This window comes from Oryx dammah, unplaced genomic scaffold, assembly GCF_014754425.2.
Source record: "Oryx dammah isolate SB20612 unplaced genomic scaffold, SCBI_Odam_1.1 HiC_scaffold_21, whole genome shotgun sequence".
NCBI classification, from domain to species: Eukaryota; Metazoa; Chordata; class Mammalia; order Artiodactyla; family Bovidae; genus Oryx; species Oryx dammah.
This window is the reverse complement of record NW_024070205.1, coordinates 12,828,501-12,851,936: the sequence shown is the minus strand read 5'-3', so window position 1 is coordinate 12,851,936 and position 23,436 is coordinate 12,828,501. Positions and strand designations below refer to the sequence as shown.

The 23,436-nt window shown below is 40.0% G+C and overlaps 1 protein-coding gene across 1 annotated transcript in view; it reads left to right on the top strand.

Moving 5' to 3' along the window:
* Window positions 1–19,471, top strand: part of PLA2G4A (phospholipase A2 group IVA) — a 171,162-nt gene extending 151,691 nt beyond the window's left edge. The window contains exons 16-18 of the mRNA XM_040263791.1: window positions 6,521–6,716; window positions 8,603–8,760; window positions 18,868–19,471. Coding sequence (XP_040119725.1) covers window positions 6,521–6,716; window positions 8,603–8,760; window positions 18,868–18,999 — 486 coding nt within the window. The 3' untranslated portion in view covers window positions 19,000–19,471. The remainder of the gene's footprint in view (window positions 1–6,520; window positions 6,717–8,602; window positions 8,761–18,867) is intronic.
* Window positions 19,472–23,436: the final 3,965 nt, after the last annotated feature.

The window sequence follows — 23,436 nt, the reverse complement described above, 5'->3', positions numbered from 1 at the left end:
TCCATCTGCAATGCAGGAGACCTGGATTTTTCAAACCCTGGGTTGGGAAGATCCACTGAAAAAGGAAATAGCAACCCACTCCAGTATTCTTGCCTGGAAAATCCCATTGACAGAAGAGCCCTTCAGACAACAGTCCATGGGGTCACAAGAGTCGGACACAATTTAGTGATTAAACCACCACCACAAATAATACAAAAAAGAATCTGTATTTTTCAACGCTAACCTGATTTATTTGTTGACATTATGGCGTGCTCCTTGGTTTAGAACCTCTGTATACATTGTACTTAGATTGTTAAGTTGGGTCAAACCATCATGGCCAAACCAGTCCAGGTGTTAGCTCTGTGGGCATCAGTCCAACATGGCTGATGAAGGGAAATGCATGTTATTGAGTGTAGCCTTTATAGGCTTACGGCTTAAGTTCATTTCTGGGGTTATAGAGTCGACACGATTGAAGCAACTTAGCAGCAGCAGCAGCAGCAAATTGCCACAAACAACAGAAATGTATTCTTCTCTCACAGTTCTGGAGACCAGAAATCAAGATCAAGGTGTCCTCAGGGCCACACTCCCTCCAAAAGCTCTACAGGAGAATTCTTCCTTGTCTTTTCCAGTTTCCAGTAGTTCCAGGCTTTCCTTGGTTTATGGCTACATAACTCCAATCTCAGCCTCCGTCTTCCTATGGCCTTCTCCTCTGTGTGTGTGCATTTTCATAAGAATATTCATTGTTGGATTTTATGGCCCACCCAGTTAATCTACAATGATCTCATCATCAGACCCTTAACTTAATTACACTTGCAAAAACCTCTTCTCCTAATGAGGTTGCATTCACAGGTCCTGGGGGGTTAAAGCATAGATTTATCTTTTGGAGGGCCACCAGTCAACCCATTACACCTGTTTGGTCATGGAGGATTAGAGGCCTTGTCATGAGGAAATATACTCAACATTAATTTCTCCTTACATATTTTTGTTAATGTATAGTAACCTCTCAGTGAAGAAGAACTAAGGAGAAATGTAAAGTGCTCTGTACACTGAATATTCTTATGAAAAGCTCTTGGGACCTAACACTTTTTTTGGAAGTGAGAATGATCATAACCACAAAATAATGAATTCTAAATTGTTGTTTCTACCTATTGTATTTTACATTAGTTTCTTCAAAAATTTCCTAGAATTCTGTAAATTTATTTACACAGTTATACTCCTCTATCCAATCTAAAAATAGATTTTAAATAATGAGGAAACACATGCCCTAGGTATATATAGAAAAAAAACTTCATTTCCTCTGGAGAAAAGCTAATATAATAATTTAAAATATATATTTATCTACATGTATAAATAAATAAAATGGCATATATATGCCATTCACACTATAGTTTGTACATATTTTTATATTATTCAGATTGTTTTTCCTGTCTTTCAAAGTGTTTTCAGTTCAGTTCAGTTGCTCAGTCGTGTCTGACTCTTTGCAACCCCATGAATCACAGCACGCCAGGCCTCCCTGTCCATCACCAACTCCCGGAGTTCACTCAGACTCACGTCCACCGAGTCAGTGATGCCATCCAGCCATCTCAAAGTGTTTTAGTACTCTTAAATGAGTACAAACATCCTACAAAGTATCACTTTGAAGGATACTTTCAAATTTTTATCTTCACAGAAAATCATTTTAGTTAATACTATGTAAGTGAAGTGAAGTCGCTCAGTCGTGTCCAACTCTTTGTGACCCCGTAGACTGCAGCCTGCCAGGCTCCTCTGTCCATGGGATTTTGCAGGCAATAGTACTGGAGTGGATTGCCATTTCCTTCTCCAGGGAATCTTCCCAACCCAGGGCTTGAACCTGGATCTCCCGCACTGTAGACAGAGGCCTTACCGTCTGAGCCACCAGGGAAGTAATTTACCATGAATTAGTCTGTGAAAATCTGAGGTGTCAAGCAGTAACCAAAATGGATGGTTAGAACTCAGTTCTGCTGTAATTTGTGGAATAGCAATTTTTTTTGCTCACTGCATTCTTTTAAAATATTCTTTTCAAACTCGTCTGTTCCACTCATAGTTGTGTCATTGTTTCTCAGCCTTTACAAACAGTAAAAGGAGACATGGGAGGCGAGGAGACGGTTTTTCCATCCTGTAATCACTGCCTTTATAGTCATCAGGTTTTAATCCTTTCCACATCAGGCTCATATAAGGAAAGGGAAAGTTTCCATCACTTCCTGATTCCTGCATAAAATATCTATCTAAAAATAGCTTGGTCTTTTACCTCAGGCGATTCCCTTCTCCTCTTTCTCTGCGCACTCACACGTCTTGGTCACACCCTTGAGTCACGTTTGTAAACACTGGAGAGCCCTTCCTTGCCTTTGTTCCCATGCAGTTCCACAGTGTGAACTTTTGGTTTTATTTTGATGTTGAATAATTGTTAATGAATAACTGTGAACAGTGCTAGACAAGAAATAACAGCCTGAATAATTCAGCTGAACAGGAAGATAAAGGATTTAGAGATAATTCTCAAGTTTCAAACACACAACTGTCCCTGTGTACATATGGAATTTTAAGTGAAATATAATCACATTTAGCTTGACAGTTTATGGAACAAATGTTGTAATATAAATCTGTTTTCCCAGATTTTTATTCCTCAGTAAATGACATTGAGAGAGTCAATCAGCTTAATGTTCACACTCCAGAAGCATCAGGAATAGTGAATGCTCAATGAAAAGCAGGTTTTTTTTTTTTCCTAAACTTAAGGTGCTATTTTAAAGTAACTATTTTCTTCACTAGGTTAACACAACTTTGTAAAGCAGTTTTCATCCAATTATAAAAATAATTTATGGGGGAAAACTCACATATAAATAAATACTTTTCTTAAATATAAATTACTGAGTTTTTAAAAATACATGATCTCGCTTAATCCTCACAGCAATGCTCAGGAAGATAGTAGTATCAACTTTATTTTACAGCTCATTTATTTACAAATAAGTTGGTGGGAAATAAGAAACAGCTGATATGTAGATAAACTGGGATTCTGTGTGTGCTCAGTCACTAAGTCATGTCTGACTCTGTGACCTGATGGACTACAGCCCTCCAGGCTCCTCCGTCCATGGGATTTTCCAGGGAAGAACACTGGAGTGGGTGCCATTGCCTTCTCCAGGGGATCCTCCTGACCCAAGGATCGAACCCGGGTCTCCTTCAGCTCCCACACTGACAAGCAGATTCTTTACCACTGAGCCGCCTGGGAAGCCCCAGAATGGGATTGGGAGTCTGCTACTTCAAACACATACACAACCTGGTCCTTGTGTGCTGGTCGTTACTTATGCCCCCTGTGGTGCCATTAGAGAAGCATCACTGCATTTTTTTTTTTTTCTTTTTGTACACAAAACCATGTCTTCCGTATGGAGCTATTGTGCTAAGCAGTTTGTCTCAGATCACCCAGCTTGCAAGTCAAGATAGGCTGGGCCTTTCAGGCTGCACAGCCTAGGTATGAAGCCATCCGTCACGTTCCCTGTCTCTTTCATACTGCACTTGTCATGTCTATTCTTTATCTTCCCCCTTAATTTATGATCCCTAAGTATTCAAGGATAGCTCCTCTCTTATGCCTGGAACATAGGTGCTTCGTCATAATGTTGAGTGAATTAATATGCACTGTGAGGAAATAGTCCAGGTACGCTGCAAAATCTCATGGCAACTAAATACTTTACTCATAGCATTTGCCACAGTTTTAAACCTAGAGGGTTGTTTGATTACTGTCTCTCTATGTACATCCTGTAAGAATAAGAGTTTTACTTACCATTATGTCCCCACCTCCTAGCATAGAGCTTAGACTGACAACTAATGATTATCATTGAAGGAATCAATGTGATGACAAAGTAGTTAAAAAAAAAAACAAACTTAAGATGGTAGTGGTCATTTCTCCAAAACTTCTGCTCTTTAGGGATTTCCCTAATAGTATTGCTCTCTCTCTTCCTTCTTCTTCTTTTCTTTCTTCCCTTTTTCCCCTTCCATATCTTTTCCTCTCTTTACTGACTTTTATTTGCCAAACGTGTATAGAAAGTAACGTGACAGGCATGCTACTAACTATTGCAACCATGCTAATTGATTTAATTCTAATAGCAGTCTTATGAGATATGGATTATCTTGACTGTCTTTATTTTATATTTGAGGGTATTGAGTGTAGAGGCCTCAGGGGACATGCCCAAGGTCCCCGAGCGTGCACTTTAACTCAGGCAGTCTGGCCCCAGAGTCTGCACTTTCCCTCTACCACAGTCTGTTTCTTACTTGTCCCCTGTGACTTTAACCTGCATTTCAATAGAAATAAGCTCTATTCACTGCACCTCTCGGTACTGATTTATGTTTTCCAGTTTGAATTAATTATTTTTTGTGCTTACCTTCTGTGCTAGTCATCCTTGAGGCGAAAATAAGCCTAAAACCTCAGTGAAGTGAAGTGAAGTCACTCAGTCGTGTCCGACTCTTTGCAACCCCATGGACTGTAGCCTACTGGGCTCCTCTGTCCATGGGATTTTCCAGGCAAGAGTGCTGGAGTGGGGTGCCATTTCCTTCTCCAGGGGAACTTCCCAACCCAGGGATCGGACCCGAGTCTCCTGCATTGTAGGCAGACGCTTTACCGTCTGAGCCAAGGGAAGCCCAAAACCTCAGTTCAGTTCAGTTCAGTCACTCAGTCTTGTCCGACTCTTTGTGACCCCATGAATCGCAGCACACCAGGCCTCCCTGTCCATTACCAACTCCCGGAGTCTCCATTGAGTCAGTGATGCCATCCAGCCATCTCATCCTCGGTTGTCCCCTTCTCCTCCTGCCCCCAATCCCTCCCAGCATCAGAGTCTTTTCCAATAAGTCAACTCTTCACATGAGGTGGCCAAAGTACTGGAGTTTCAGCTTTAGCATCATTCCTTCCAAAGAAATCCCAGGGCTGATCTCCTTCAGAATGGACTGGTTGGATCTCCTTGCAGTCCAAGGGACTCTCAAGAGTCTTCTCCAACACCACAGTTCAAAAGCATCAATTCTTCGGCACTCAGCCTTCTTCACAGTCCAACTCTCACATCCATACATGACCAATGGAAAAACCATAGCCTTGACTAGACCAACCTTAGTCGGCAAAGGAATGTCTCTGCTTTTGAATAAGCTATCTAGGTTGGTCATAACTTTTCTTCCAAGGAGTAAGCATCTTTTAGTTTCATGGCTGCAGTCACCATCTGCAGTGATTTTGGAGCCCAAAAAAGTAAAGTCTGACACTGTTTCCACTGTTTCCCGATCTATTTCCCATGAAGTGATGGGACCGGATGCCATGATCTTCATTTTCTAAATGTTGAGCTTTAAGCCAACTTTTTCACTCTCCTCTTTCACTTTTATCAAGAGACTTTTTAGTTCCTCTTCACTTTCTGCCATAAGGGTGATGTCATCTGCATATCTGAGGTTCTTGCTATTTCTCCTGGCAATCTTGATTCCAGCTTGTGTTTCTTCCAGTCCAGCGTTTCTCATGATGTACTCTGCATATAAGTTAAATAAGCAGGGTGACAATATACAGCCTTGACGTACTCCTTTTCCTATTTGGAACCAGTCATTTGGTTCATGTCCAATTCTAACTGTTGCTTCCTTACCTACATACAGATTTCTCAAAAGGCAGGTCAGGTGGTCTGGTATTCCCATCTCTTTCAGAATTTTCCACAGTTTATTGTGATCCACACAGTCAAAGGCTTTGGTATAGTCAATAAAGCAGAAATAGATGTTTTTCTGGAACTCTCTTACTTTTTCAGTGATCCAGCAGATGTTGGCAATTTGCTCTCTGGTTCCTCTGCCTTTTCTAAAACCTCAGTAGTCAACAGCAAACGTACTTCTTGGTCATGTTACATGTCAACAGAACAGCTTCTTTTCATAAAGAGAAGCAAGAAAAAAAGAAGCTAATTCAGAGCAGTTCAACTGTTTTTGCATTCATAAGATGTATTCATTTTTAATCAGTTTTGTGGAGAAAATGCAGGTAAAAATTCAGTAACAGAGTGCTCCTCATTCTGCCTCAACAGATTTTTTTAACTTTGAAGGGTTAAAAAACATTCACATGACTTGTAAATGCCCAGAACCCATTGTTGTTGTTGTTGTTTAGTCGCTCAGTTGTGTCCAACTCTTGCGATTCATGGGATTTCCCAGGCAGGAATACTGGAGTGAGTTGCCATTTCTCACTCCGGCTATCTTCCCTGAGCCTCCTGCCTTGCAGACAAAGTCTTGACCACTGAGCCACCGGGAAAGCCTACCCAGAATCTCTAGCAATTGCCTCAGTGTAATTTCAGTCAGTTCAGTTCATTAATAATTTTTCCAATGCCTCCTATGGAACTAGCCTTATATAAAGAACTAAAAAAATGATCGCGAGTTTGTTTATGGAATAATTTTGTATTTCTTGAGATTGATAAGTTTCTTAAGAACAAGATCGTTACTCATCTTCAGCAAGGAACATACTAACACATGGTAGATAGCTAATGAATAGTGAATGGTGAGCAGACCAGCTGAACAAATGACCTTTCCCTCTCTTCCATAGGAACTTCTGCTTGCAGAAAAGTGGGCTAAAATGAACAAGCTCCCCTTTCCAAAGATTGATCCTTACGTGTTCGATCGAGAAGGGCTGAAGGAATGCTACGTTTTTAAACCCAAGAATCCTGATGTCGAGAAGGATTGCCCGACTATCATTCACTTTGTTCTGGCCAACATCAACTTCAGAAAGTACAAGGCTCCAGGTACATCAGGACTTATAGTCTGTAAGGCAGAAAGCTGATAAAGCATAAGAATGACATTAAGGTGCTTCATGCTGGCACTGCCATACCAGCTGTTACAACATTGAACACTTCCTTTACCTTGATAAATGGCTACCATCCTGAGACCCCAAGCACTACTCCCCTTTCTCACCCTAGAGTCTCCTGAGTTCCTCACAATCCAGAAACTGAAGGGTGATTAACTAGCTTGATAAAACCTCTGGGGCTTTACTCCGCAATCTCAGGTTATATTTGTTCTGATGGATCGGTGACCTTGTCATAGGCATTGTTAAATATTTTGATTGCTACCTTTGTAAGGGAGGCCTTGTTTCAGAAAAAATCATGCAAAAAATTGTGGGAATGTTAACTGACCATAAAAATTCATGAAATCTAGCAGTACAATATGGATAGTAATTTCAGGTCCACTATATTACATTCCTTTAGAAAAAGAGAATCAAGTTCAAGGCACCAGCATTTTGTTTTGCCACATCCAAAGGAGTCTATGGACTCTTCTATATCCTGGAAGATACTGATTAACAAAAGGAGAGCTAGAGATTGACCGGCAAGATAGTAAATGTCTCAACGTTATATTATTTTCAGACCAGAAAATGTAGCTGTTAAAGAAAAGATGAAAAAATAGCCATGGAAGATTTGAGACTATGGGGAGGAAAGTGATCTTCTACATAGTGGACGAAGTCAGAGAAAAGGTCAATAGAGGTGGAGGTTCCTGAGTCATGCTTCAACACAAAAGAAGGAAGGATTAGCTGGAATTTTTAGTTATTGAACAGTGAAATACCTAAAGCATAAGAAATGTTGAATTTCCTGTCACTATTAATTCTCAAAAACAGGCTGTGGAGGGGATTCTTGTGACATGAAGACAATGAATGAATGTCTGGGTTTGGGTTCTACCAGAAGCAAATTCCAAGCAAAGGGTTCAAGTGCAAAGAGTTTATCTGGGTGAAGTAGGAAACTTTAGTAAAAGAGCTGAGAACTGATAAAAGGAAGAAAGGCAAACAACAAAAGATGTGTCAGTAAGCCTGCTACCACAGGAGAACCTGATCCTGCTGGGAAACTCTAGGATATGAAATAGAATCTAGTCAGATCATGCTTTCCACTTACACAGCAAGTGGCAAGGGAACCAAGGAATTTATATACCAATACCATAGAGTCTTTGGTTGACTGCTTCCTGGGAAAGAATATTATTGACTGGAACTTCCCGCCTGCTGCTAATGAGCAAAGCAGCCTTGAGCAGTTACAGGGAGGGGTAGAAAGCCTTCAGGGCCTCCCAGGTGGCTCAGTGGTAAAGAGTTCACCTGCCAAGCAGGAGACACAGGTTTAATCCCTGAGTTGGGAAGATCCCCTGGAGAAGGAAATGGCAATCCACTCCAGTACTATTGCCTGGAAAATCCCATGGACAGAGGAGCCTTGTAGTCTACAATCTATGGGGTCACAAAGAGTTAGGCACGACTGAGCGACTTCACTTTCACTTTCTTTCCTGGAGAAGCAAATGGTAACCCACTCCAGTATGCTTGCCTGGGAAATCCCATGGACAGAGGAGACTGGTGGGCCACAGTCTGTGGGGTTGCAAAAGAGTCAGACACTACTTAGTCAGACTAAACAATAGCAGCAGAAAGCCCTTAGGCACAGAGATGCAGGTACTGGCAATTGGAAGGTGCCCAGTCAGAGTACACAGAAATGGTCAAGTCCAGGGTATATGAGCAGAGGCCTCATAGTGTACACTAAGGATTCTATGACTCCTGAAGGGTCTCCCAAGGTTGTGTTTATGGCTATTTGAATGTTTTATGCCCTGCACTTTAGAGATAATTTGTGGTTTTCGAAATAAGATCATTTGAAACTCTTCTTATATTTAGGTGTTCCAAGAGAAACTAATGAAGAGAAAGAAATAGCTGATTTTGATATTTTTGATGACCCTGAATCACCATTTTCAACCTTCAACTTTCAATACCCAAATCAAGCATTTAAAAGGCTGCATGATCTCATGTACTTCAATACCCTGAACAACATTGATGTGAGTATCTCCTATGATCATTGACAATGTCCAATATTTCCATATCAATGAACATAGCAATACCTCATTTTAATTCATAAAAAATAACTTTTATGAATGATACCACCCCAAAATTTACCATTTTCATTTTTGTAAATTCTACTAATCTCCAGAAGAACCCCATAAAATTCACAAATAAGGAACCCAGTGCCTCCAAATTGGCAGAGCCCACATTTTATGCTATTGTTTGAAGGATTAGTTAATCCTCAGCTTCTTTCCCAAAGTATCTAGTAGGTTTATCATATGATAAAGTAAACTATAAGTTGGAAAAAAGTGATACAATGGAAATATGAGTAGAGAAGTGAGTGCTACCAGAAGTGCAGTTAATCTGCAAAAATAGCATGGATTTTAATGAATAGACTTATGCCTTTAAATGTCTTTTTATTTTTGTGGATCTTGGAACTGTCTCCAGAAGTAGCAGTTTCTCGAAGTTTAGCCCTGGAGATATCAAGTGTGCCTTGCTTCGCAAACATTAAAACAAGTCATTCTCTTTAGTGTTATTCCTAGCACTAGTATATCTGCTGCTAAGATTCTCTATCTGTGTAAAATTCTTTAGCTGCTAACTCACCATTTGGACCACTGTTGTGTAATTGGATTCATGTTGGCTTGTGGTTCCACATCATAGCGTCTGACAAATGATGATCAGTGGTAAAAGCCCAAGTTCATGAGCCTACTTGGATTTTGTACATTAGAAAAAAAGCATAAAAGGAAAAGAAAGAAAAATTAAATGGAGAGGAAAAGGCATCACCCGATTTGCCAGTCCTTTTGGAGATTGTATGAATGGAGTAAAAGAATGGACCATGTGTGAATGAGTCTTCTGTGCATATGAGATTTCATTCGATTTTTGTGATCTAATAGAATTCTGGCACGTCTAGTTTGTTTGTTTGTTTAGTTTGGTCTGAGACTTGTAATGATCAATTGTGTGCAGTTGTGACAGTTATACCATAATATATTTATTAATCAATATCTTTAATTTTTTAAAACATATGAAAATTTCCCAATAACCTTCAGCTTCTGCAACTCCAAAGTGTTTCTTGTCAGTGTTCATTTGTGAATAATATGTGATAGTTCAGGTAAAACATGGATAGCAACATTTATAGTACATATCATTTTTGAAATGGATTTATTTCTTTTCTTTTACCTTATTATTCAGTGAAAATCTGAAATCTGCATGCTACATTGTTTCTGTGGTGATGGTGAAAATTTAAAGAATAATAGAAGAAAATCAACATTTTAATCTATGATTTTAGGAATGAAACAGATATTCTCAGAATAGAGTTGTATTTTATAAAACCTCATGCTGTTAAAAACAAAAAAGAACTAAGGGTTACTAAAGCAATAGCCCTATGTTTCCAGTATGAAGCCAGTAAAAAAATAATTATATTGTCTTCTCATGAGGATGAAATGTATTAGACTTGGTCAGTTGTCCTCAAATGGATTAAAAAAAAATAGATTATAGGAATGTATAAATACCCATTGGATTTGGGAAAATTAAAGGATACATACACAAACATACAAGTATATCTGTATATTGACATATATGTATATATTCATGTTTATATATATGACATATATATATACATATAGGTGTATATAATTTACACAACTTCATTTTTCTCATTGTTTTCAGTTCTGGTTTATATAAAACTCACAAAGCTATTTAGGGAATGATATAGTTCTGTTTATATATTTTACAAACATTCTTCAAAGTATGAATAATTCATCTTTGTTTGACACATAGATGAAAAAGTTAATGCCTAAACAAAACCAGACTGAATTCTAAAATAACTGTCCTGACTTAGAGCTCATCAAACACAGATTTTTCACAAGCCATTCAATTAAACAGGTTTTAATTACGCCTAAGAACTTACTTGACACAGTAAATAGAAGCAAGGTCAAGGACTGTATATCATGTTTAGCTCTTAGATGGGCTATTTTTATGACTTTGAATAAGGTACTTAAACTTTTTGAGCCTCAATTTCCTCATCTCTGAAACAAGTGTAACAGTACCTACCATGGTGGCAGTAGTGAATTTTCAGTCAGGTATTCAGTTCAGTTCAGTCGCTCAGTCGTGTCCAACTCTTTGTGACTCCATGAACTGCAGCATGCCAAGCCTCCCTGTCCATCACCAACTCCCGGAGTCCACCCAAACCCATGTCCATTGAGTCGGTGATGTCATCCAACCATCTCATCCTCTGTCAGCCCCTTCTCCTCCTGCCTTCAATCCTTCCGAGCATCAGGGTCTTTTCAAAGGAGTCAGTTCTTCGCATCAGGTGGCCAAAGTATTAGAGTTTCAGCTTCAGCATCAGTCCTTCCAATGAATATTTAGGACTGATTTCCTTTAGGATGGACTGGTTGGATTTCCTTGCAGTCCAAGGGACTCTCAAGAGTCTTCACCAACACCACAGTTCAAAAGCATCAATTCTTCTGTGCTCTGCCTTCTTCATAGTCCAACTCTGACATCCATACATGACCACTGGAAAAACCATAGCCTTGACTAGATGGACCTTTGTTGACAAAGTAATGTCTCTGCTTTTGAATATGCTATCTAGGTTGGTCATAACTTTTCTTCCAAGGAGCAAGTGTCTTTTAATTTCATGGCTGCAGTCACCATCTGCAGTGATTTTGGAGCCCAGAAAAATAAAGTCAGCCACTGTTTCCAGTGTTTCCCCATCTATTTGCCATGAAATGATGGTACCGGATGCCATGAAATGATGGTACCGGATGCCATGATCTTCGTTTTCTGAATGTTGAGCTTTAAGCCAACTTTTCCACTCTCCTCTTTCACTTTCATCAAGAGGCTCTTTAGTTCTTCTTCACTTTCTGCCGTAAGGGTGGTGTCATCTGCATATCTGAGGTTATTGATATTATTGATCTTAGCTCTCCAACCCAGGATCGAACCCATGCCCCTGGCCTTGGAAGGCAGTGTCTTAACCACTGGTCCACCAAGGAAGTCCCTCAGTCAGGTGATGGATGAACAAACAGTTCCCTACAAGCAGAAGCTGCTTAATAAGTGGGAACTATACATCATGAGAAACACTGGGCTGGAAGAAGCACAAGCTGGAATCAAGATTTCCAGGAGAAATATCAGTAAGCTCAGATATGCAGATGACACCACCCTTATGGCAGAAAGTGAAGAGGAACTAAAAAGTCTCTTGATGAAAGTGAAAGTGGAGAGTGAAAAAGTTGGCTTAAAGCTCAACATTCAGAAAATGAAGATCATGGCATCCGGTCCCATCACTTCATGGGAAATAGACGGGGAAACAGTGGAAACAGTGTCAGACTTTATTTTGGGGGGCTCCAAAATCACTGCAGATGGTGACTGCAGCCATGAAATTAAAAGACGCTTACTCCTTGGAAGAAAAATTATGACCAACCTAGATAGCATATTCAAAAGCAGAGACATTACTTTGTCAACAAAGGTCCATTTAGTCAAGGCTATGGTTTTTCCAGTGGTCATGTATGGATGTGAGAGTTGGACTGTGAAGAAAGCTGAGCGCTGAAGAATTGATGCTTTTGAACTGTGGTATTGGAGAAGACTCTTGAGAGTCCCTTGGACTGCAAGGAGATCCAACCAGTCCATTCTGAAGGAGATCAGCCCTGGGATTTCTTTGGAAGGAATGATGCTAAAGCTGAAACTCCAGTACTTTGGCCACCTCATGTGAAGAGTTGATTCATTCGAAAAGACTCTGATGCTGGGAGGGATTGGGGGCAGGAGGAGAAGGGGATGACAGAGGATGAGATGGCTGGATGGCATCACTGACTCGATGGACATGAGTCTGGGTGCACTCCAGGAATTGGTGGTGGACAGGGAGCCCTGACGTGCTGCGATTCATGGGGTGGCAAAGAGTCAGACACGACTGAGCGACTGAACTGAACTGAACTGATACCTGTATATGTCTATATCCTGCACCATGATGGATATATGTCAAGACCTTTGCAAATGGTGAGAAGTAAGAATAGAAATAAATGAGTACAGGTAATAGTAGCCTAGGCAGTAAATGCATGTATTTTTGAGTGAATGAATTTAGGCTTCCCTCTTAAATTATATAACCACTGAGATTTTTCTTGGGTGTGTATATGTGTGTATGTGCCTCATACCCAGGTAAGACTTCTAGTTTTCACTGATATGTATCTCTCCTTTGATGACGCCCACTCCTTGTTTTTAACCAGGAAAGCATATTTTATCAGAATCAAAGCTTCTTGATAAGTGATGAGAAATAAAGAACAGCCGAACTCTGAGGTGGGCTGTTAGGTCATTAGGCTCAGTCATGAGCTAAGTCACTCGCTCCCACACCATCTGACGAGAGTCAGTGACTAATTCAGACAGCAGCAACACAGCACATGCTTCCTTGCCATAGACTGTCAGAGTTGCTCACCCGTTGTGGACACTGTGTATACAAACTCTTCTAATGCAGACATCTGACTGCCCGTCCCACGGAGGCAGTTTTCAACTTTCTGGCCATGGCCGCTGTGATTTCAAGGGGAATTTTCATCTTCAATTCACATTCCGACTTAAACCTTGACTCTGAAAAGACCAACCTGTCTCTGACAGCTATGTGCTTCTGTTGCTTCATTTTCCAGAGATCTCAGGGGGCCAGCCTCACTGAAGCGAAATTCCAGTTCACTTTAAGTGGCTTCTGTTTCTTTTCACTTTGTGACAGCAGGCTGGGCTTCTCGTTAGCGTCAGGTTTCTGCACTTACTCAGTCCTCCCAAATTCTTTTTCGCTGAACATTGCTCAAGTGCTTTTCGGTGGCAGCATATCAATTTTGGGGGTCTTTTTTTTTTTTTTTTTAAGGAAACCTAACATATAGTGAGTTACACTGGTAAACAGGTGGTATGTGGAGAATGCAGAGGCTTTGGAGTCAGGCCAAATTTGGTGCTCAAATTTTTGCTGTGTGACCTTGGTCATGTTGGTTAATTTTTCCAAATTTTACTTTCCTCATTTGTAAATGGAAACAGTGATATATATTTTACAAGATCAGGATGAGGATTAAAGAAAAGAATATAATTTAAGAGCTTAGCATGCATGAGACACTCAATAAACTGAAACGGGTAATATGATAAGTTGTTAATTTTTATCCATGTTCATATTTATCTTCTGCTTTTAATTATAAATGTAAAACTTTTAAAAGCAACGGCTTGCCTTATTTACCCTGTATCCTCCAGAGATACTGATCACAGTGGCCAGTACCAAAGTAAATATGTAATAAAATGTCCACAATTCGTTTAGAAAATGTTATCGACTTACTGGCTGAAACTGTTGAAGAGTTTTAATATGACAGGATAAGGGGGTAGCGAGTGTCAGGATATAGGACTCTGGAGGCAGATGCCTGACCGTGGAGTAACTCCATGAAATGCATGCTGACCAGGTAATGTGGTTACACGCTCTACCCATAAACTGCCACCTTGATCTGGAGGTAACACACCTTCTGAGGTTTCTTTTCCAAGACCATGATGATTCAGTTATCCCAGTAAAATTACTGTTACACAGTTTAGCTCATTCAGTGTATTAATTTAGCAGGCATACTATAAAAACAGTGACAGTTTATTCAATATACACCAATGCTGCGTAATCATGAGCTTTTAAAATTCTTTCTTCAATGATCCTATAAAGTATTAAATATTAGGTGTTAACTAAAATGAAGAAAGGACTTCCCTGGTGACTCAGCTGGTAAAGAATCCACCTGCAATGCAGGAGACCTAGATTCAATCCCTGGGTTAGGAAGATCCCCTGGAGAAGGGAAAGGCTACCCACTCCAGTATTCTTGCCTGGAGAATTCCATGGACTGTATAGTGCATGGGGTCGCAAAGAGTTGGACACAACTGAGCAACTTTCACTTTTCACTCAAAATGAGGAAAAACATATATCCATAAGTATTTGTATCTACTTCTTTGTTTGTTGATATTTCATCATCATGTTAAGAGTATTTAGGTATAAGTTAAAGTTTTTATCTTTTACAAAATAATGTAGAAGTTTGTTATATATCATAGCCTTTTAAAAGTGTGATATCTCTAGGCATTTCTTCGTTTTTAAATTGAAGTATACCTGATTTCCCTAGAGAAAGGAATGGCTACGCACTCTAGTATTCTTGCTGGAGAATTCCATGGACAGAGGAGCCTGGTGGGCTACAGTCCAAGAGACTGAACAGAGTCAGATACAACTGAAACGATTTAGCAAGCATGCACGCATAGCTGATTTACAATGTTAAAGTTTAAGTTAGTTTCAAGTATATAGCACTCTGATTCAGTGTTCTCTCTCTCTCTCTCTCTATATATATATATATATATATATATATATATATATACGTATCCTTTTTCATGTTCTTTTTCCTTTTATGTTACTACAAACTGTTGAGTGTAGTTCCCTGTGCAGTATACTAGGTTCTTGTTGGTTATCATGACCTTAAATATTAGGCCCCAATTCATTTACTTTTAATGCTACCTATAATCTTTTTTACATCTTATTTATTTATTAATTCAACACGTATTTATTATCTACTGGGCCGGGCACTGTTTTAGGAACTAAGGATAAATAATGCACAACATGAAAAGAACAAAGAAAAGTTTTGAGTGCTTGATATAAACCAGATACATCCTTTTCAAAGACTGAGCACTCAGAGCTGGCCTATGAGGTAGGTACTTTTTTTTTTTTTTTCTATGTGAGGCAACTGAGTCGTGGATTATTGTGGCTGACTTCTGGAAGACACACAGTTTTGTCGAGGGGGCTGAGATGGGGCCATAGGTTGGTTTGTTTTCTTCCTCATTCTTTCCTCACTTTTGAACCATCTGTCTCCCAGGCAGCCTTATTTCCTAGTTACTCCACACATGGCCCCCTTCCCAGCCAGCCTACTTCCCAGGCATTTCCTGTACATGCCCTCAGCCTCTTTGTGAAACTTTCCTTTTCCTGACCAGCCCCTGTCTTTCTACTCCATGTATCAAATCCTGCTTGTCCTTCGCCTCAGCTCAAGTCTCATTGTCCCCAGGCGTTGAGCTTTATCCTGTTTAATTTGATCTCCAGTGAGCACCTTCTGGACAGTCATTAATCTTACAAATAGTTATTTTTCCCTTCCGTGTTGTGCTGGAATCAAAAATGAGAAGACTAAGAAGACCTTCGCCTTCATAACACCAGTTTCTATTCAGAAGGCAGGCATTAACCAGCAAATCCACAGTAATTTAGGCCAGACGATCCTCTTGCCTTTTGTTATATTTAGAAGTCTTATTTCTATTGCAGAATACACTGTAACTTTCTTCTAAGGCTGATTTTAAATTTTCTATTCTGAGAATTCAGTGCTTACTTGTGGAATGCTTCCAATCTCATGTTTCCAAGTTTGTTCCTTTTGGGGAGTGATGACATTTTGCATGTTTTCTTACTTTTTGCCTTTGTTGCCAAATATTTAAAGTATCTGGCAGATTGGGAGACCATTAAATGGTACCAGAAAATTGACCCATGTCTTATTTGGGAATAGGTGATGGGGATGGAGGAGGTTGATTACGAGGATCTGTGCTAGAATGACACTGATGGGAAGGCTTTGGAGTTCAGTGACTCTCAGAGAGGAATGAAAAAAAAAATAGATATGAATACTATTTACAACAGGGGCTTTCCTGGTGACTCAGACGGTAAAGAATCTGCCTGCAATGCAGGAGACCCGGGTTCGATCCCTGGGTCGGGAAGATCCCCTAGAGAAGGAAATGGCAACCCACTCTAGTATTCTTGCCTGGAGAATTCCATGGACAGAAGAGCCTGGTGGGCTACAGTCCATGGGATTGCAAAGAGTCGGACATGACTGAGTGACTATCCTACTATTTATAATTACTTAGTCTAATAAAATAGAAAGGCTTAAATATAACTTAATGCCTCTTTGAACATGTCTAATTGTACCACATATCCTGCCAAAAGGTTTGAATTTAGCCACTGATGTAGTATTAAGCTCAGCCATTCCTGTTGATACATCACAACCAATGAGTATTTTCTGCAATAGTCTGAAAATCTGGTTAATGGTTTCACAGTGTTAATGTGCCACCTAGTGGTTCAGATCGCACATTCTAATTGCATACGATTGCGGTTTTTCAGGACTTCCTGGTGGCTCAGACGGTAAAGCGTCGGTCTATAATGTGAGAGACCCTGGTTTGATCCCTGGGTTGGGAAAATCCCCTGGAGAAGGAAATGGCAGCCCACTCCAGTACTCTTGCCTTGAAAATCCCATGGATGGAGGAGCTTGGTGCAGGCTACTATCCATGGGGTCGCAAAGAGTCGGGACTGAGCGACTTCACTTTCTCTCTTTCTTTCTAGGTTTTTCAGAGTTATAAATGTGGATATCCATTTTCCTTGATAATCATGACCCTTTATTAAAAGTATCTGCCAGATTCCAACTATGATAAACCCACTAATTTGTGATATTCATATTGTTGTTTTTGCTCAAACATTGATATGTTTTTTTGTATTCATGAATTCATTGTAAAGGGGTTGACAGCAGTCATTATTAGTGTGATGTCCCCAGTGATCTTTTATATATTTTAAAGGTTTTTAGTTATTTGGGAAGTAAACAGTTGATTTTTAATTTTACTTGGTTCTCTGCAATGAGGGTTGCTGTGTCTCATGTTGCTTTGGTGCTCTTTTCAGAAGGAGAGCCTAACTCAAAACTTGCTGACATGATTTCTAGAATGACAGTGAGATTAATTAAAAGGAGACCTAGTAGGGCACATTTGATAGTGTAATGGATTTGCTGACTTTTGTCAGAAAAAATCTGCTATTGGCTATATATGGTGGGTTTATTTCTAGTAAATATTACAGCCTCCCATCTAAGGTAAAGCTCCTAAATTTTCTCATGTATGGTTAGTGAAACTACCCAATAATAAATAGATGCTAGTTGTGAAATGTTTCCTATGTGCTAGGCATTAATAAATGATCTCCAGTTCCCACAGAAGCCCAGATTAACGTTATTATTTCCATTTTAAAGAAGAAGAAATGGCTGGGGGATATAAGTTAATTCCCCTTGATATCCACAGCCAAGAAATCCCTGTGCCTGGAGGCCCTCTAGCATGCTCTCCATCATAGACCTGAAGCCCCCTCTTCTATTTCTGTAGAATTATGTTTCCCTTACTCATGGGAAAGATGGGATCAGTGGATATCTGCTTTACTTAAAAGACTCAGTAACATTTGAACTCATCTTTTTCAGTAGACAATTATATAGAGATTGTAAAATTATAATTAAATTGTAATTTTTAATTATAATTATAAAATTATAATTAAATTGGAAAATTATAAAATAAAGCTAAAATTAAATTTAAATTGTATATATAATTGTCTTCTGGGAAAAACACATATAAAATTAAAAATCACAAAGCAAATAAAGGTGTCACATTCCCATGATAAATCCCTCTTCCTAGAATATGACAGTTTGTTTAAAGTTACCATTAGAGAACAGAGGGCCCTGCCCCAGTGGGTCTCACATAAGTCACAGAAGATTAATGTAGGTTAGCACCACCCAAGTCACATATTTCTCTTCTCCTGGCTTGCCCATGGAGATTAAATGAGGAAATGGGAAAACCCTACTGTGTACACATCTCCAAGGCCAAGTGGGCCACACCAGCTCTGGGTGGGAGGAGCTCTGATGTTGTAAACTTCTCAGACTTGCCTCATTTATAGATATATAGATAGATGATTGGAGAAGGCAATGGCACCCCACTCCAGTACTCTTGCCTAGAAAATCCCATGGATGGAGGAGCCTGGTAGGCTGCAGTCCATGGGGTCGCTAGGAGTTGAGCATGACTGAGCGACTTCAGTTTCACTTTTCACTTTCATGCATTGGAGAAAGAAATGGCAGCCCACTCCAGTGTTCTTGCCTGGAGAATCCCAGGAATGGGGGAGCCTGGTGGGCTGCTGTCTATGGGGTCGCACAGAGTCGGACACGACTGAAGCGACTTAGCAGCAGTAGCAGATAGATGATGTGATAGATGGATGATGTATAGAGACAGATAGATAGAAATACGTATGTCTTGCCCAAACAACTGTTTTATTGAGTTCTGAATAACACTAATTATACATCTTTTGCCTCTATTTGCAGGTAATAAAGAATGCTATAGTTGAAAGCATCGAATACAGAAGGCAGAATCCGTCTCGTTGCTCTGTTTCCCTCAGTAGTGTTGAGGCAAGAAGATTCTTCAACAAGGAGTTTCTAAGCAAACCCACAGCATAGTTTGTGTACCGGAAAGGGTAGCAATTTCTGATGCGGAGGCCATTTGAAATTCCACGACAACTGGATTTAAAAGCCGAGGACAGGTATTAGCACTGATCTTAAGAGACTGGTTGATACTCAAAGTTGCAGTTACTTAGCTGCATGAGAACAATACTTGTAAAACTTTGCTAGATTGATAGATGATGTCGATTTTGTAAAAATATAGCTCAGCTACATTTTCTATCAGTATGAATTTCCTGATGCAAATGTAGGGACATATACGGTATTTTTTTAGACATTCCTCACCAACTAGCTATGTGTCCTCTTTTTTTAAAAGGTGGTTCCTTTTTTAGAATATTTAACGGTTCAATCTTTAAAAGACTTTGTATTGTGTGTGAGTGTAATTCACTGACTGGATCTATTCATGCCATGAGACAACACTATTTTTATTTATGTATGCATATATGAAATAAATACATCTGTATACAAATGAGCAAGAGGTAACTGAGTTTTTGTTTGTTATCTTTAATGAACTATTGCGCTGTGGATTCATGGTTTTCAGACACAAAAATTGTTAACCCTAAACTCAAATGTGAAACAACATTTTAAATCATGGTGATTTTTCTTAGAAGAGAAAGTATGTGGTTTTTGAGCAAATGGTTTATATTTATTCAGAATATAGGAAAAAAAATGTTACCCCTTCTAGTTTATTTGCTGATACTATCCTATTTGTGTGACAGACAGCAGTTATCTCAGAGAAAAATCCAGAAGAGTGACAAGTGCTGTATCTGTAAGACTTGTCTTAGGGACAGTCTGTATTGCATGACTGTGGCTTGTTACTATTGAACCACTAAGGTTCAGAGTTAGTATCCCAAATAGAAGGGCTTCCTTTTCTTGCTCTGAGTCTACCGTTCTTTAATCTCTCTGTTCATGTGTCTTTTTCCCTCTCACCTGTCATTCACATTTCTACCTGTGAGGAAAGACAAGGTGACCGGAAGCCCCTGAAAGTTCATTCATTGGTTGATCCATGCCCATGGCAAATGAGTGCCCTCTACAGGCCATCAGGCATGTTGCAGGGTCTGAGGACACAGCATTGGGCAACAATGACGAAAGTGCCTACCTTCAAGGACCGTGGGCTTCCTGGTGGCTCAGGTGGCAAAGAATCTGCCTGCAATGCAGGAGACCCAGCTTCAGTCACTTTCACACTTTTAAGGACCTTACTTTCTAATGGAGAGGACCAACAATAATCTGTACCAATGAGTTCCTGGAATGTTAGCCCTAGGGAAGATCACAATGAGATGATTGTTGCTGCTGTTTAGTCGCCAAGTTGTGTCCAGCTCTTTTGCAGCCTCTTTGACTGTAACCCGCCAGCCTCCTCTGTCCACGGGATTTCCCAGACAAGAATACGGGAGCTGAGTGGGCAGGACCTGTGGATACTTAAGGGAAGAACATAGCCAGCAGAGGGGATAGCAGATGCATAAGCTGTCAGGTAGAGCGCCAAGCATGTTCCAGGAATAAGAAAAAGACCAATGTGCCCAGAACAGAGTGGGAAATGTAAAAAATTAATTTTCACTTAATTTTTTTCAAGATGTGACAATACTGTTTATATTTCATTTGTCTTTCAAAATACACCCTGGGAAGTAACAAGACCAGAAAGCTTCCCTTGTAGCTCAGTCAGTAAAGAATCTGCCCACAATGCAGGAGACGTGAATTCGATTCCTGGGTCTGGAAGATTCCCTGGAGAAGGAAATGGCTAACTTTACTCCAGTATTCTTGCCTGGAGAATCCCACGGACAGAGGAGCCTGGCGGGCTACAGTCCATGGGGTCACAAGAGTTGGACAGAACTTAGCTACCAAACCTCCACCAGAGAGCTTAAGAGACTTGTCCAAGGTTACTAATGTCTGAGCTGGTGTCCTATGCCCTTGACCTCATGGCATCTATATCATAACTGATGGTGCTTCCAAGAAATTAATTAGATGGAAACTTTAAAAACTAGTGAATTATAAAACTGGAATGATCTAGGATCCTTGCTTTCTCTTCGTTCACAGGCTTTCAGTTTCTTAAATGCCATTACAGAGGCTCCTTAACTCGTTCAGTGTTAACAATTTGCTCATTTATAAATTTGCTAGAGTTCTGATTTTATAAAAACACACTTTGATGGCAAGTTAAATCTATAAATGTGTTTTTTTCATCCTATCTCTGACTCAGTGAATGACTGATAAATGAGATGTCCTCTGTCTTCCTGCAAACTGTCCACATGCACCAGTAATTTTGGCTTAGTTCTTTGCTTTTTGACATAAGCATTTGCTTGTAGTTCATGTTCTTGACTGGGATCCTACTTTACTTCACCCAGTACAGGCTGACAAATTTCAGGTAACTTTCTTTGTTGTTAAGTAATAAAAACACTAAGATGAAGTTTAGTGTGTGTGCATGTATTTGTGTGTGTGTGTATACTTAGACACATATTTCATTTCTCTGAAAGAGATAATTTTAGACACAATTGCTTAATTCTGATATTGAAAACCTTCATAAAAAATTTTGGCGATCGTTCCTCTTTCTTTTCTTTTCCTCCTCCTCTCTTTTTAATTCTTAGACTATTTCATCCTAAAGCCATCAAGTGGGGCAGAGACAGGTAGGCAGAGATGGTGATGGTCATAGAGCCACCATGAATCAAAGTAAGACATCAGAATAAGCACAGTGTCAGAAGACATCCAGATAGAGAAAGAGCACTGCTGGTGTGAATGGGTTCCACACCTGGAGATTAATTAAATGTGCTCAGTGTAACAGAAGCCAGGTTTCTCATCTCAGAGGACGAATGAAATTCTCAACAAATATGAAAATGAAAACCAGAATGTATTCGGTAGCATTAGGTTGAAATGGAAAGTATCAGCATCCTTATCTATATCTACTTATTGCGGACAGATCTTCTCCAGGCTCCTTGGGATCATCTTCAGGAAAAGTCTCTGAGTAACACTGACTTCTCACGGTTCACTGATGGTTTTCTTTCTTAACTCAATTTTATTTTTTTAAATATAAATTTATTTATTTTAATTGGAGGTTAATTGGGAGCCTGGTGGGCTGCCATCTATGGGGTTGCACAGAGTCGGACACGACTGAAGCAACATAGCAGCAGCAGCAGGAGGTTAATTACTTTACAATATTGTATTGGTTTTGCCACACATCAACATGAATCCGCCACAGGTATGCACATGTTCCCCAACCTGAACCCCCCACCCTTCTCCCTCACCCTGTATGCGAGACAGCAAAAGAGACACAGATGTATAGAACAGTCTTTTGGACTCTGTGATGGTTTTATTTAAAGGGTTACAATGGTAAATATTGTGCTGGATATGCTATTGCAATCCTGTTGATATTGTTGAGGCAGCGTACTTACCTATGACCATGTTGACCCAACAGGATGAATTATATACTCTTACATGAGTTTGTACTTTAACCAAGGGCAAAATTGCCAATATTTTCACTGACAGTGGACACATTTTGAAGTCATTCATGATTTGGAATGTTGTGGAAGTAACATGTCTTCCTTCCTTCTAGCAGAAATAAAATCTAAAATGGCCTTTGTGGCCAGGAATTATTGAATATGATACTGTTACCTGCCGTTTTAGCTCTTAGTAAGATTCTGGGGCATTCTATACTTGACCTTCTGGAAGCTAGAGGAAACCACCTTGCTAACCTTTCTACAGGATTGCTGCCTTTCAAGGAACCATCAGCGGCCAGGTCTCTGTCATGGTCTGAAGGGCTATGTCCTCAAATGATAACGTAAGAAAAATTAGCTAGAAAAGCCCAGTTATTGGTCTCAGAAAAGGAAAAATGAGACTGTAAATTCAAAAAATACTGGTTTGAAAGAAGAGAAAGAGAGAAATATTGGTTTAGATCAAATAATAACCTACCCCTACTAGAGGTGCTGAAACCCACCCCTCCCCCACTGTGAATGCATTAAAACCTTGATGTGTCGAGAAAATGAGAGGACTCCTGAATCGGTGCTGGGGGCGGGGGAAGGGGGCGGGAACATTAACAAGGCCAGAAGCGTGCCTGCCTCACTTGTTCTGCCTGTCTGAAACACAACCCGAGGAAGCCTGATCATCTGCTTCCTGACGTTTCAAATTTGCCCATTTCAAATGGTCCATCCAAACTCATACAACTTCCTCATTCAATGGGCAGAATTTGTGTTAGCCATGGTCTGTGTGTTTTCGTGGGCTTCTCAGGTGGGTGGGTGAGTGAGGAAGAATCCATCTGCCAATGAAGGAGACCCAGGTTCGATCCTTGGGTTGGGAAGATCCTCTGGAGGAGGAAATGGCCACCCACTCCAGTATTCTTGCCTGGAGAATCCCATGGACAGAGGAGCCTGGTGGGCTACAGTCCATGGGGTCACAAAAGAGTTGGACAGGAATCAGCAACTAAACAACAACAACAATAATGATCAGAAACGTTTAAAG